This window comes from Canis aureus, chromosome 11 (assembly GCF_053574225.1).
Source record: "Canis aureus isolate CA01 chromosome 11, VMU_Caureus_v.1.0, whole genome shotgun sequence".
In the NCBI taxonomy this organism is placed as follows: domain Eukaryota; kingdom Metazoa; phylum Chordata; class Mammalia; order Carnivora; family Canidae; genus Canis; species Canis aureus.
The window spans coordinates 66,051,550-66,065,840 of record NC_135621.1 but is presented as its reverse complement, the minus strand read 5'-3'; the positions used below and the strand labels follow the sequence as shown (position 1 = coordinate 66,065,840).

At 33.9% G+C, this 14,291-nt stretch overlaps 1 protein-coding gene across 12 annotated transcripts in view; it reads left to right on the top strand.

Moving 5' to 3' along the window:
* WDPCP (WD repeat containing planar cell polarity effector) overlaps window positions 1–14,291 on the top strand; it is a 426,161-nt gene that overhangs the window by 171,249 nt on the left and 240,621 nt on the right. For all 12 annotated transcript variants that reach the window (XM_077915604.1, XM_077915602.1, XM_077915603.1 and 9 more), the window contains 2 exons: window positions 3,499–3,687; window positions 7,176–7,299. In XM_077915604.1, the coding sequence (XP_077771730.1) occupies window positions 3,499–3,687; window positions 7,176–7,299 (313 nt within the window). The remainder of the gene's footprint in view (window positions 1–3,498; window positions 3,688–7,175; window positions 7,300–14,291) is intronic.

The following is a 14,291-nucleotide window of genomic DNA, read 5'->3' as shown; positions in this document are numbered from 1 at the left end:
AATTCAAATTTAAATAACAGAGTCATTCAAATTATTTATTCCTTATTGAAAGAGCTTAGAGAGCTTGAATCTTACAAGGAATCCATTTCATTTAAATTATATTTGTGTAAAGTTATTCATATTAAACAATATTTTTTAATGTCTGTAGTTCTATAGTCTTTATTTTTGATTGGGTAAGTTGTGTCAACTCTATTTTTTTAATCAATTTAGGCAGAGGTTGGTCAATTTTACTGATCATTTCAAAGAGCCAGCTGTTGATTTCATTGGCTCTTCTTTATTTTCTATTTCTTATTTGTATCATTTCCACTCTTCAGTTTACTTTAGGTATAATTTGCTCTTCTTTCCGTAGGTTCTTAACATGAGAGCTTGTATTGTTGATTTTAGATCTTTCTTCTTTTCTAATTAAAACATTTAAAGCTAGAAATTTCCCTCTAAGTACTGCTATAGCTGTACCTCACAAATTTTGATGTTACATTTTTATTTTTATTCTGAAATTTCGAGATATTTTTAAATTTACTTTGTGATTTCTTCTTTATTTTTATTTATTCTTTTTTAGTAATCTCTACCTCCAACGTGTGGGGCTGGAACTCATGACCCTGAGGTCAAGAGTTGTATGCTCTACTGACTAAGCCAACCAGGCACCCCTGTGATTTCTTCTTTAAATCATAGTTTGTTAGTTTAGGATTTTATTTATCTGAGAGAGAAAGACAGAGAGAGCACCAGTAGGGGGAAGGGCATTGGGAGGGGAAGGGACAAGCAGACTACCTGCTGAGCAGGGAGACTTGTGTGGGGCTTGATCCCAGGACCCTGAGACCATGACCTGAGCTGAAGTCGGACACTTAACAAACTGAGCCACACAGGTGCCCCTAAATCAGTTTATTTAAATAAATGTTGACTAGTTTCTAAATGTTTGGAGATTTTCCAAACATCTTTCTGTATTGATATCTAATTCTGTTGTGGTCAGAGGACCTACTCTGTATGATTTCAAAACAGTTAAATCAATCTATCTATCTATCTATCTATCTATCTATCTATCTATCTATCTATCTATTTATTTTATTTGTTTGCTTATTTATTTATTTATTCATTCATTCATTCATTCATAAAAGACAAAGAGAAAAAGAGAGGCAGAGACACAGGCAGAGGGAGAAGCAGGCTCCATGTAGGGAGCCCAATGTGGGACTCGATCCCAGGACTCCAGGATCACTCCCTGGGCTGAAGGCAGGCGCTAAACTGCTGAGCCACCCTGGGATTCCCCAAAACAGTTAAATTTATTGAGGCTTGTTTTATCACCCTGAATATGCCACATCTTGGTTGATATTCTGTGTACATGTAAAAAGAATGTGTATTTTGCTGTTATTGGGTTAAGTATTTTATATATGTCAGATCAAATTCATTATTAGTGTTTTTCAAGGTTTTTCTATCTTTACTAATTTTGTTCATGTGTTCTCTCAATTAGTGAGAGAGAAATGCTAAAATCTCCATTTATAATTATGGCTTTTGACTTTTTCTCCTTTCAGTTCTATCACTTTTTGCTTTATTATTTTCTGTTATTAGGTACATTTAGGATATTATGGTTTTTCATGATTTTTCAATTCTTTATTATAAAGGTATAGAATTTTAGTTTAATTCATTTTTATTTTAGCAGTTTTTAAAGTTTTGCTGTTGACTCCTGGCTTGCATGATTTCAGAAGCAAAGTTTGCAATTTTTCATATCTTTATATGTGTGTTTTTTTCTTTGGCTACTTTTTAAGATTTTTCTCTTTATCAACCTTTTGAACAGTTTGATTATGATTTTTTGTTTGTTTGTTTTTTTCTTGACAGATCAGTTCCTTCGCTTGCTATAATTATTGTTTAGGGTATAAATGGAGTCAACAGATTTCAGATATTTTTGGTTTCCTATCAAGTTCCTACATATTAATATCTACTGCCAAGGAACCACCCTGATTTATGAGAGCTTTCAGTGCCTAACTGCAGGCTCATGAAAGCTTTTGGATAGTACCATTCATTGATTTTACCAACACAAAAAGAATAGTGAGGTTTTATTGCTTAGTATAATCAGGGCAATTCCCCAGATTCCCTATCAAGTTGAATCCTGTCAGATACAGCACAAATTCTCATTTTAATGTGACTTGAAGTTAAAATTAAGAATTTAGGCATCTTTCTTATGAACTCTAATATACTTTTTAAATCCTAAAACCTATAACTATTCCAGTTAAATGATGATGATAGTAATAAAAAGAATTGCAGTAATATTTTATATATTTTACAGCTTACAAATAATTTTACATACATTTTCTCATTTAGCTTTATGATTATTTATAGAAGTTTTTATAGACTTACTCTAATTATCAAACACTGGCTGAAGTAAAAGGTTTTATAGCCAGCCATTTTTGAAAGATTACAAAAATAAAAATCAAACCCTGCTTAAAAGCCCTAATATTTACTGTTGTTTAATTACACAGAAATTATTAGTTTCAAATGATCAAGCATATATAAAAAATGATAAAATAATTAGAATGACCCATCTGTTTTGTGTGTGTGTGTGTGTGTGTGTGTGTGTGTGTGTGTGTGGTCTTACTCCTCTAAGATTAGAAGTGGAGGGACACCTGAGTGGTTCAGTGGTGAGCCTCTACCTTCAGCTTAGGGCATGATCCCGGGGGCCTGGGAGCTGGGGTCCTGGGCCTGGGAGCCTGCTTCTCCCTCTGCCTGTGTTTCTGCCTCTCTCTTTGTGTCTCTCATGAATAAATAAATCAAATCTAAAAAAAAGAAAAACCAGATTAGAAGTAGATTTTCTTTCATTTTAGAAGGTTAAACATATGTTTATATTGTATCAAGAATATTTCAAGTAAATATTAGTTGTGAAGGGCATCATTAACAGTATTAATCATTTCTTACTTCAATAGAAAAGAATAGTTTTTAAATGCCAGTTTAAGGTAAATTGGTATGTGGTACCTATGAAAAAACTATCAATTGAGAGTACTCATTAATAAAAATAGACTTAAAAGTATTTATATAATCATATTTGTCATGGATATTTGTACTTACCTGCACCCACACCAAAGTATATGGGGCTGACAACTAGAAACAACTTAGAACTAATGAAGCTGGTCAATAAGAACTGTGTTCACATCAAAAACCTGTCTGTAAATGTATACAACAGAGGCCTAAACAACTGATAGGAAAAATAGAGTTAGCTCTTGTGGTTTACCTAAAAATTCTTCTCATGTTTATTCATTTTTAGTGTAAGCAGTTTGATTATGTGGAGTATCAATTAATGCTCAATGATAGGCATAAGATAGATGGAGTTGGTAGCTGGAATTCAAAATGAAGATTTAACCACAGAATCACTATTCATAGCCTCCTGAATCCCACATTTCTAGCACTTACTGTAAGAAATGATTACTGTGTTTTTCCTTTATGGAAATGTTAACTCTGTTTTTATTAGTCTACTTTTTATTTTTAAAAGAATCACTTGGTTTTACTTTTTTGTGACAGGTATTTTCACGCAAGGACAGCTGGGCCTGACAGACATCATATTCCAGTATATTCACTGTGATGAGATCTACGAGGCAATAAACATCCTGAGCAGTATGAACTGGGACACTCTGGGCCATGAGTGCTTTATCAGCATGAGTGCCATTGTAAACCATCTTCTTAGACAAAAACTCACTCCAGAGAGAGAAGGTCAGACATGAAATACACTTTGTAAATTGATTTTGTATATACATGAAGTACGTTTTATTGAGTCAGTTATCTTTTGAGGATTTTTTGAGTTACGTTATTGGAGATTGAAAGATAAAAATGTTAATGCCCTATTAAAACTGATAAGATCAGATGTCAAGTATCTATATGGAAAAAAATTATATGCTGGTTTACTGTATAATGTCAACATAAACAGTAACTTTTTTTTATATACCTATGTTGGAACTCACAATGCAGTCATTGTACATTTCGGTTTAAGTTCATGTGTGGAATATGCTCAAATTTCAAACTTTAATCAAGAATTTTATATACTCTCGGGGCACCTGGGTGGCTCAGTTGGTTAACTATCTGGTTTGATTTCAGCCTAGGTCATGATCTCAGGGTCATGAGATGGAGTCTGGGGTTGGGCTTCATTCAGTGCGGAGTCTCCTTGTCCCTCTCCTTCCCCCTCTACTCCCTTCCCTTCTCATACATGCACTGCCTCTCTCAAATAAATGAATAAATCTTAAAAAAAAAATTTTATGTATTCTCTAGGATCTGGTACACAAAGAACCAAACAAAAATCCTTATTCTTCCTTCACTTTAGACATCGATATTTTTCTCTCCCACCCCAAGTCTTTTGTCCAGAGAATAGTCCTTACCACTGATTTTGTGTGTGTGTGTGTGTGTGTGCGTGTGTGTGTGTGTGAGAGAGAGAGAGAGAAAGAGAAAGAGAAAGAGAAAGAGAAAGAGAAAGAGAAAGAGAAAGAGAAAGAGAAAGAGAATTGTAGTCCAGGCTGCTGCTCCTGTTTTCATTCTAACTGATAGTTCTGATATCCTTCTGCCTGCTTAGATTTCTCTACATTCCCTCAGTAAGTAATTGTACCCATAGGATCTAAGATAAGATACTGTTTTGTCTTTTTTTTTTTTTTTTTAAAGTAAGCTGTATGCCCAGTGTGGGACTTGAACTCATGACCCTGTGATCAAGAGTTGCACGTTCTACCAACTGGAGCCAGCCAGGCACCCCTTAAATAGAATACTGCTTTAAAAAAGGGGGTAAAATAATGTGCCACATACAATGATGAAATTCATTTTTATATTTGTCAATTATCCAGCATATGTTATTTTTATTTTTAGTTATTTACTTAATGTAAAATGTACCTACATGCTCTTGCACTTGTTTCTTTCTTTAAAATCTTTGCAAGATGCATCGACATTAATGATGAGAAGTCCTAGCCCATGAGAAACTGTTCCTACATAATTTACAAGATAGAGAAAACAGGAAATATGTCAAAAGGCTGGAGAGGTTTTCCCCTACTATTTTCTTTGAATGTTTATAGATTTTCTAACTCCATTTTATTACATTTCCAAAGTAAACACAGTGTTTAGATGAAATTCTATACATAATCTTCATTGTAGTAATTTTAGTGGGCATGTTCCTTCAGGAAGTTCACATTATGGGACTTGTCCCAACTCACAGGAGGCCCACAACAAGTATTTATTTAATGTTAATTGAATGTGCTTTTTGGAGGTAGTCCAACCCATCTATGGAAGGTCCAGTATTTCTACAGTGAGAAAATGCCTAGCACAGACAGTGCTGGGCCTACTGTAGGTATTCAATGCATATTAGTTAAAAAGAAGAGTATAACTTCAATATGTTAGGGTACTAGATATTACTGCAATATGTCTGCCTACGGAGTTATCTCAAGTACTTATTTCTTATATTGGTACACTCTCAAGATAAGGTACATTAGTAGGAAAAAAAAAAGCAGAATCCATAAAGAAAGTCTGTTATAGTATATGCAATCTAAACCAGAGATCTTAAATTTATAGTTGGAGAATTATAGAGAAGATAAAATATTGACAGTTGCTCAGGACACTGAGAAATTGCTGGCACCTTGGTGATTTTGTGTTGTAAGAAAGAGTACTAGGGAATTCACAAATGGGCATTATCAGATTCTTGCTTTAATAAAGGATATTTTCAAGGAACCATTTTGGTAAGATAGGGAAATAAAAAAAAGCTTGTATGATACTAGGCTATTAAAATAAAACACTTTCATGATGCCGGGTTATCAGAATATGTACATTTTAAGTAGGTATATGTGTTTTCTCCAAGCAACTGCAAAATACATTTCTAAGACACTCAGAATTCTTCTCTATTGAGATTTATGCTCTCCGAATCTAACATTTGACGTGGTAATTTGTTTTCCTTTTTATTAGTGGAACCCAGTGAGCTCTTTTATTTGTAGCTGTGTTGTGGTTATCTTTGAGATCTTCATTTCTGCCTTAAACATCAAGCTGGGCTATCTAATGAATCTATAACTGTGCTGGGAGTTATGAGTATTCCATGTAGGCTTGAACATTTCAGAAGTACATGCTGTCAGGAAAACAAGCAATGGCAAGAGGATCTGGCTTGTTTTCACAATAGCATTGCCGTATTCAATTTTAATCTAAATTGACTGCTGCTTTGAAAGAAAATACCCCTAAAGTTCATCTTACTTTACTGTCTAGAGTTGAGATTAAAAAAAAGAAATTACTAACAGCTTAGCCAACTCCATAGCAATTACTCTGATGAGGTATTTAATACTTTCAAACCAAATATGCCTAAAACTAAAGAGTTTTGCTAAATAAGGAATTGTTTATTCAATCCAGTATTAGTAATATAAAAATCAATGGAGTCTCACTGTGAACTGTGGTGTTGTCATACAACTGTCACCATTACTGTAATTATATAACTTCCAGGTATTTCTGGGAGAAAACACAACTCCAAAGGCATGGCGTGGTAAAATTATGAAGTAGGCAAAATGCGCCTTTTTCTCCCAGTCTCTAGTCCTCTGGTTTATCAAAACTTGCTCTCCAATCCTTTTTTCCTAGGAAGGTGTCAGTTGACCAAGAGTGGATTAGCATGTCATCCCTCCCAGGGGTATTAGCTTTCATACTTGGACAAAACCAACAATCTTGTTTTTTAGGACAATATTTAGGGAAGGTATGGGGACTTTCACTGTTTCTTTGAAATTGTCTTAGAAAGATATTATTACTCCAATAGGGCTATTTTTGTTTGCATTACTTTAAAAACACTTCTAATACTTAACTTCAATCCCCAATGCAAAAAGGGTAGTTTTCTCCTTTCAATTAAAGAGAGTAAATGTTGAGCACAGTGACTTGATTTTACTGGAAATACTAGTTCAAACTGTGTTACTTTGATGAGTCACTGTTTTAATTACCCATTTGTGGTGAGAGGTTGGTTCATTATGGATTTCTTCAGTTTTGACAGCTTTTTGTTGCTCAGAGTCATTGTCAGCTTTGCCTCAAGTGAAAGTTTATACACAGGTTTGTTTTTGTACCAGCTGTCATATTTTAATTTCATCTTTCCTGCAACAAGCTCACATTTCATCCAAGTTTGCAAAACCTGACTGACTGCAAACATGAGTATTCTGTTGTAATTGAAGGAGTTTCACTTGTTTTAGTGCTGCTATGTTTGAATTCCACAGCACAGCTTGAGGCAAGCCTTGGAACCTTTTATGCTCCAACAAGACCACTCCTGGATACAACCATATTGGAATATAGAGACGAAATCAGCAAATATGCAAGAAGATTCTTCCATCACTTGCTCAGGTGAACAAAATCTTGGAATTGATGAGCGTCAGACTACCTATTTAATGAGCATTTTCTTTAGTCAGAATATTCCATAATATGGCTGTTTTCTAATAGTCCATTTCCTAGGAAAAAAACGAATCTTCTCTTGATAGTCTTGTTTTCCTTTTAAAGGATACATTTGAATATTGTTTAGGGCTTTTACATCATCAGTACATTTGAATATAACTTCCGCTTTAATATGAAAGCAAACAATACTAACTATGTAAAGTCAATTTCTTTTGGGCAAAGTCCGTTTTAAAATATTAACTTAGTTGTGCTCTTAGCACTAGAGAAACGTTTTAGTTTTAAATGAAACTAAAAATATGAATATGCTATCAAGCTCTGAGACAGTCATTGGTTTGCTTTTCTTTCAGAATTAGCATTGAAAGATTTGTCCATTGTCTTCTCATATAATGTGGCAAGTTCTTAGTCTCACTGTGCCTCATTTTCTCTGCTTTTTAAATAGGTATCATATATCTCTTTAATCTTAGGGATTATATGAAAAATTATATAATATCAAGAAATCACTGAGAAAAAAACACTATAGAAGTTGAAGGATAAGTACATGAGCATATTCAATTATATATATAAAGTTCAAAAAACGGATGGATGTATGGATGGAAGGAAGGCTGGAAGTTGGATGGATATAGATAGATGATAGCTAGATAGTTTAGGGGTACATATACATGTGTCAATGCTCTAAATAAAAGCAAGGAAGTGATTAGCACAAAATTTAGGGTAGTATAGGGTGGGTTAAAAGAAATAAGATAGGAATAGGCACATGGGAGCTTCCAAGATATTAGTAATGTTCCATTTTTTAATATGAGAGGGATATATATCAGGTCCATTATAATATCATTCTTTTAATTGAATATATATTGTATACTTTTATATACGATGTACTTTATAACAGGAAGCAATAGAATTATCAACTTCATGTAACAAAAGGAAGTATCGCATCGAGTTGCATATAGAGTTTTAATTTTACTTATCTGTTATAGTTCTTTTTAACTCTTTTAAGGAATTTCATGTGTAATCTCTCCTTTTTTCTTAAAAACCCTGTAAGAGGGTATTATCATTTGACAAATGTATTTGTTAAGTGGCACTTTGATCTCTACCCAACAGTGAAGACTTTGGAAAATAATTTTTTTAGAAGCTGAGAAATGTTAATATATTACATGAATTATAATCTATGATTGAATCTGGCCTTTTTATCTGAATGACTTTAGCATATCCCAAGAGACTCTTCATTCTGAATAAGGCAGTTTTTTATATATGAACATATGCCAAAAATATTGGGGCTGATGTCACATCTATTTGGACTTAGGGCTTTGTTCTTTGCTCTGCCTATATTTTGTTTTCCTTGTTTCTGGGGAAAACTAATGAATTCACCTCCTGCCTGAAGAGCCCAAAAAGATTAATGTGAATGAAACATGTTTTGGAGGCATATTCTTGGTGGCCTCACTATGTTTGGCTTCTTTGACTTTATGCATTGATTTAGTTGAGCATAAGTCTTACATTTTATAATGTTGCTGGTCCTAGGATGCTCATATCCTGCTTATATTCATACAGTGTACTAATGTGCAATGTTTTGTTCATTGGGTTTTCTTCAAATGCAGTATTCTAATTATGTTTTGGAATGTATTCTGATGAGGTGACTATTGTTATCATTATTATTAGACGCTAGCATTTCTGTGTGGTTATACCTGGAATTGAATATTTTTCCTTGGGATATACTAGGTTTTTCACGTTTTCTTTTTTGCAGGCTTTGCAATTATTTCAGTGATAATGAGTGTTTTTATTAGTTCTTTTGACAGGCTATGTATGTCATGAAAAAAGCAGAGTAAGTTTAGAAGAAATTAAATGAGATACCTTAAATTGGAATTATTCTTTTGTTTAATCTGTTGCCAAGAAGTTTTCCTGCTTAGGGGAGAGGAACAGGCCAAATACTTTTTTGTATTTGCAAAGTGCTAGAATTGAATTACAACCTGTACCTTGTCTAGCCAGTATATTAATACTCTAAAAAAGTTATTAGATAATGGAATATGTCCTAAACAGTAAAGACCATCATAAAGAATTTCAAATTAAAGATGAAAACCAGGAGCACCATGCAGAGTAGGGTTGTACCTCCAGTTATTAATTGGTAAAACTGAGGACCAAGATTGCTTGAGTCCAGATTGGGCTCTATTGATAAGGAATAAAATATTACCGTGATTTTAATTTCATAGAGCATATAAAGTGTGAAGTCATAGTATGAATTTGTGACAATTGACAATTATCTGTGTGGGTTATTAAAATACTTTTGCATACAATTTTGTTTTTATCTTGACATTAGAGGAAGACCATGGATCTTTTTATCTTTAGCAAGTTAAAAAAATTATCTTGACAGTCTTCTTCCAAATCCAAATGAATCTAAACTTTATTTTTAATTAATTAATTAATTAATTAATTAATTAATTTTTTATTCATGAGAGACAGAGAGAGAGGCAGAGACACAGGCAGAGGGAGAAGCAGGCTCCATGCAGGGAGCCTGACCTGGGACTCAATCCCGGGTTGCCAGGATTATGCCCGGGCTGAAGGCGGCGCTAAACCACTGAGCCACCGGGGCTGCCCGAATCTAAACTTTAAAACGAATTTCTCATGTCCTTTTTTGACACTTCTTTTTTGTGTTCAAAGTGGTAAATTTTCATAAAGAAATGTTTCCTGTACATTTAAATCATTGCTCCTAACATTGAGGATAGAAAACGGGATTACTATATTGATATGATAGCTAAATAAAATGTTTACTATGATAAAATTTTAAGTAGATAATACAGTTTAATTCATATAATCATTAAGCTGGAAAAAACTTATCTATTTAAGATGTAGAGAAAAAAATTCAGTGTTCTTTCCTTTACTCTCATATTCACACTTCTGACACCATATAGGCAGGAGCTTTTTTTCTCCCCATATCGACCAGTTCTCTGACACCTACTAGGTGTCCTATAATTCAGTTCAATTCTGACACTAAGAGAGTTAGCATAGACCCCACTTGTAAAGGGATCAGTCCCACAGAAGTGTCCCTACTTCAGCTGCCATTTGCAAGCAGTATGTCCCCATGTTACCCACAAATTCTGTCTAATTTGGCTACCAATTGAGAGTTTGCTGCTACCCCTTCCTCAGGTTCAATAATTTGCTAGCATGGTTCACAGAACCCAGGCGCGCAGTTTATTTACTATTGCTGGTATTTTAAAGGATGTATTAAAGGATACAAGTGAACAGCCAGATGAAGAGATATATAGGGCAAGTTATATGGGAAAGGATGTGAAACCTGATTCCCTTTCCAGGAGTGCCACCCTCTCAGCACCTCTACGTGTTCACCAAGTTTGGAAGCTCTTTCAACCCAGTCCTTTTGGATATGTCTGCAGGCTTCCTTACATAGGCATGATTGATTAAATAATTGGCCATTGGTAATAATTCAACCTCCGGCCCCTCTTCTGTGGCCCCAGGTTTGGGGGTGGGGCTGAAATTTCTAATCCTCTAATCTTGTGCTTGATTCCAGTGACAATCAGCCCCATCCTACAGGCTTTCACAAAGTCTGTAATATAAACTCAGGTGTGGCTGAAAAGGGCTTGTTACGAATAACAAAAGACTTTCCTTTCAGTTAGGAAATTCCAAGGATTTTAGGAGCTCTGTGCCAGGAATGGGACAAAGGCCAAATATGTATTTCTTATTATAAATCATAGAAGGCAAATGCAACTACCTAGGCTAAGTTCAGAAGTTGGTTGTTCGCTTCTCTGTCTTCATAAAATTGAATAGTCCTCCAGAACTATTGAATAGGAAAGTATTAACAAGTAAGAGCTTTTCATTATAAATAAATAGAAACTATAATAGGAACTCCTAGATACTGATAAAATAAAAGGGCAGACATTTCAAATGAATGTGCCACATATGATTGTACTCCTTGGAAATATAAAGGATTAAAATTAATTTATTCTACTTATTTCCCCTCTTAACTGGAAGACCACTGTTATCTGATTTAAATGGTATTAGGTGATTATGGCACAGAGTCATGCTTTCGGTTCTTATAAAATAGTAAGCAAAATGTTGAGAGAGCTTTATTGCCTACAAATAAAAATACTATGTGAAATATTTGAGGCGGAATTTATTGATGTCTGAATTTTCTTTTGCACTGCAACAAAAAGTAAGATTAATTGATAGGTAAGAAGGGAGATGGATGGATATGTGATAAAACAATATTGTAAAATGATGATAGAATCTAGGTGGTAAATATATTCTTTCAACTTTCTTAGATGTTTGAAATTTTTTATAATAAGGTGTTGGAGGGAAATACACATTATATTGGAGTCAATATTTAGAGTTCAGTTATACTTAGTGTTTTGGAAATTATTCTTAGCTTTCAAAATGGTTCTTAGCTTATGCAATAAATATATATGATAGGCAAAAAAAATTTGTGACTAAAACAGTTGCTAACCAATTTGATTTTTAAATGGTTTTCAATTACACTTTTCACTAATGGAGCATACACAGTAAGTAAAACCATTATATGAAATCAACTCAAAGAATATGAATTCTAAAACAGTAACCTCAGAATACTTAGGGAACAAGATAAATGATTTGAAGAGAAAAACTTCCTGGTCAGATCATCTAAAATGCTGGATAGTATATCTAAAATATTTGCTTAAAGCAAGGTTGAGCTGGCAGGAAAGGAAGGGAAACGCTCAGAGGTTAAAATGACAAGGATGCTAGATTCCACAAGAGTAAGCAAACTCAAAGTTTCCCTTGAGGGCATGTGCTGGCACCTGGCAGTGAGGAACTTGGTTTACAAAGGCTGTATATTCAGAATGTAGGAGACAAAGCCTAGGGCTCAAGCAGAGTGGGAGATTGGATCTGAGATTCCCCACATCAATCTAGTACCATTGAAGGGGTAGCACCTTCTCTGAACTATAAGGAAGGGGAGGGTATGAATGGCAAGAAGGAATAGTAGGCCAAAAAGAATATTAAACTTGTCGGAACACAAAAATTGATAGTATGAAACATAAACACTAATGTCTAATTCAGGTGGTTTTAAAAATTAAGATAAAATCCTGGACAGTAACAATAACTAAATTAGAAAATGAATGAAGAAGTTAAAGCATTCTATGGCCTTTATACTTTTCAAGAGGAATACAGAGATACTGATTAATACTAGATTTTATTAAGTGAAATATACATGGTAGATATTCTAGAGTAATCACTAAAAAAATAGAAATAGGGTGTATAATTTTTCAAACAAATACAGTGAAAATGTTGGATGAGGAAGAAATATTCACCCCAAAAGAAGGCAAGAATTGAGGGAGGGTGCAGCATATAGGGAGAAGAAACATTAAAAAAGCAGTTTTAAAAAATGGAAAGCAAAACACACAATAAGGTGGTAGAAATCAGTTTTAAAAATCAATAATCAATGTAAGTGAGCAAAATTTTTCATTTGCAAAGGTTTTTGAAACGGAGTTTTCTAAGTTTTTACAAGAGACGTAAAACAAGTCTAAAAGTTAGAGAATGGAAGAAATTATACTAGGTAAATATCCAAAAAGGAGCTAGTGATGTTACAGAAATAGTCTTTAGAGCAAAATCATTAGTAGGGATTACTAGAAGTCAGTATTCGCAGAAAAATCGTTTAACTAGAAAGATATAACAATTCTAAATGTGTAAAACACAGTTTAAGTACACATGAAATAAACTGATAAATCTACCACCATAGCTGGGAGATTTTAATTTCTTTCATGTGGTAATTGATAGATTAAGCAAACAAAATATCAGTAAGAAAATGTAAGATTAGAACAACATAATTAAAAGCTTGATTTAATGGACATGTGTAGTGTACTATATACAACGTTGGTGATAATACTTTTTGCATGAACAGACAAAAACATTTTTTTTAAATTGACCATATTCGAGGCCATAGAGCCATGAAAATTGCAAAAGATTAGTTGTCTTTACTCGGTAACTAATTTCTGAGCGTCACATGCCAGCACTTATTGTTAGAACTAGGACTATAGCAAAGAACAAAACAGATACACATAAAAAATCTGTGGCACCATAAAGTAAGTAAAATATATAATATTTTAGCTAATGATATATTCTACAAAGATGAACAAAGCTACTGGGGTTAGGGAATGTTGAATGGTGGAGTGAGTGGACTGCAGTTTTAAATAAAGTTGTCAAGGAAGGCCTCACTAAGAAGGTAAATATAAGTTAAATCCCAGGAGTTTCACTGAAGCAGTGAATGGAGAGGCAAGCTAATAGGAGAATGGGTCAGAGAAGGAACATGTGGCTTGGTAATATAAATCTTTGTTGCCTATTGTAAGGAATTGAGATTTTTTTTTTTTCTTGAATAGTAGGGGAAGTTAATAGATGATTTGGAATTAACTTGTGAATGGATCCTTCAGATGCTATGTCAGATAAGGGCAAGGAGAACGTTTGGGAGTCTATTGTAATAACGACTGAGAAATAGTGGCTATTCAGAGCAGGCTGGCAAAGGGATGACGATAGAATGGTTGGATTTTGGATATATTAAAGGTTTTGCTGACAGCATTTGCTGACAGACTGGATAAAGAATATGATAGAAAGAGAAGTCAAAGATGACATCAAGTGTTTGGACCAGAGTAACTGGAAAAATGGAGTTTCCATTGACAAGACTGGTAAGAACACAGGAAGAATAAGTGTGTGGGAAAATGTCCTGAGATTGGTTTTGGACATGTTGAGTTTGAATGAGGAATTCAGAGGTGAGTTCTGAAGCAGGGTTATAAAGTTAACTGTTTATGATGGAAAAGAAGAAAGACTCAAAAAGTTATACAGTGTAAGAAATTTTAAAAATATCAACAAAATATACTCAAAGAAAGTAGAAAAGGAAATAATATAAGTATGTTCAGAAGTTAACATAACAAAAAAGTGGTACGATAATCAATAAAGCTAAGCATTTGTTTTTTTGA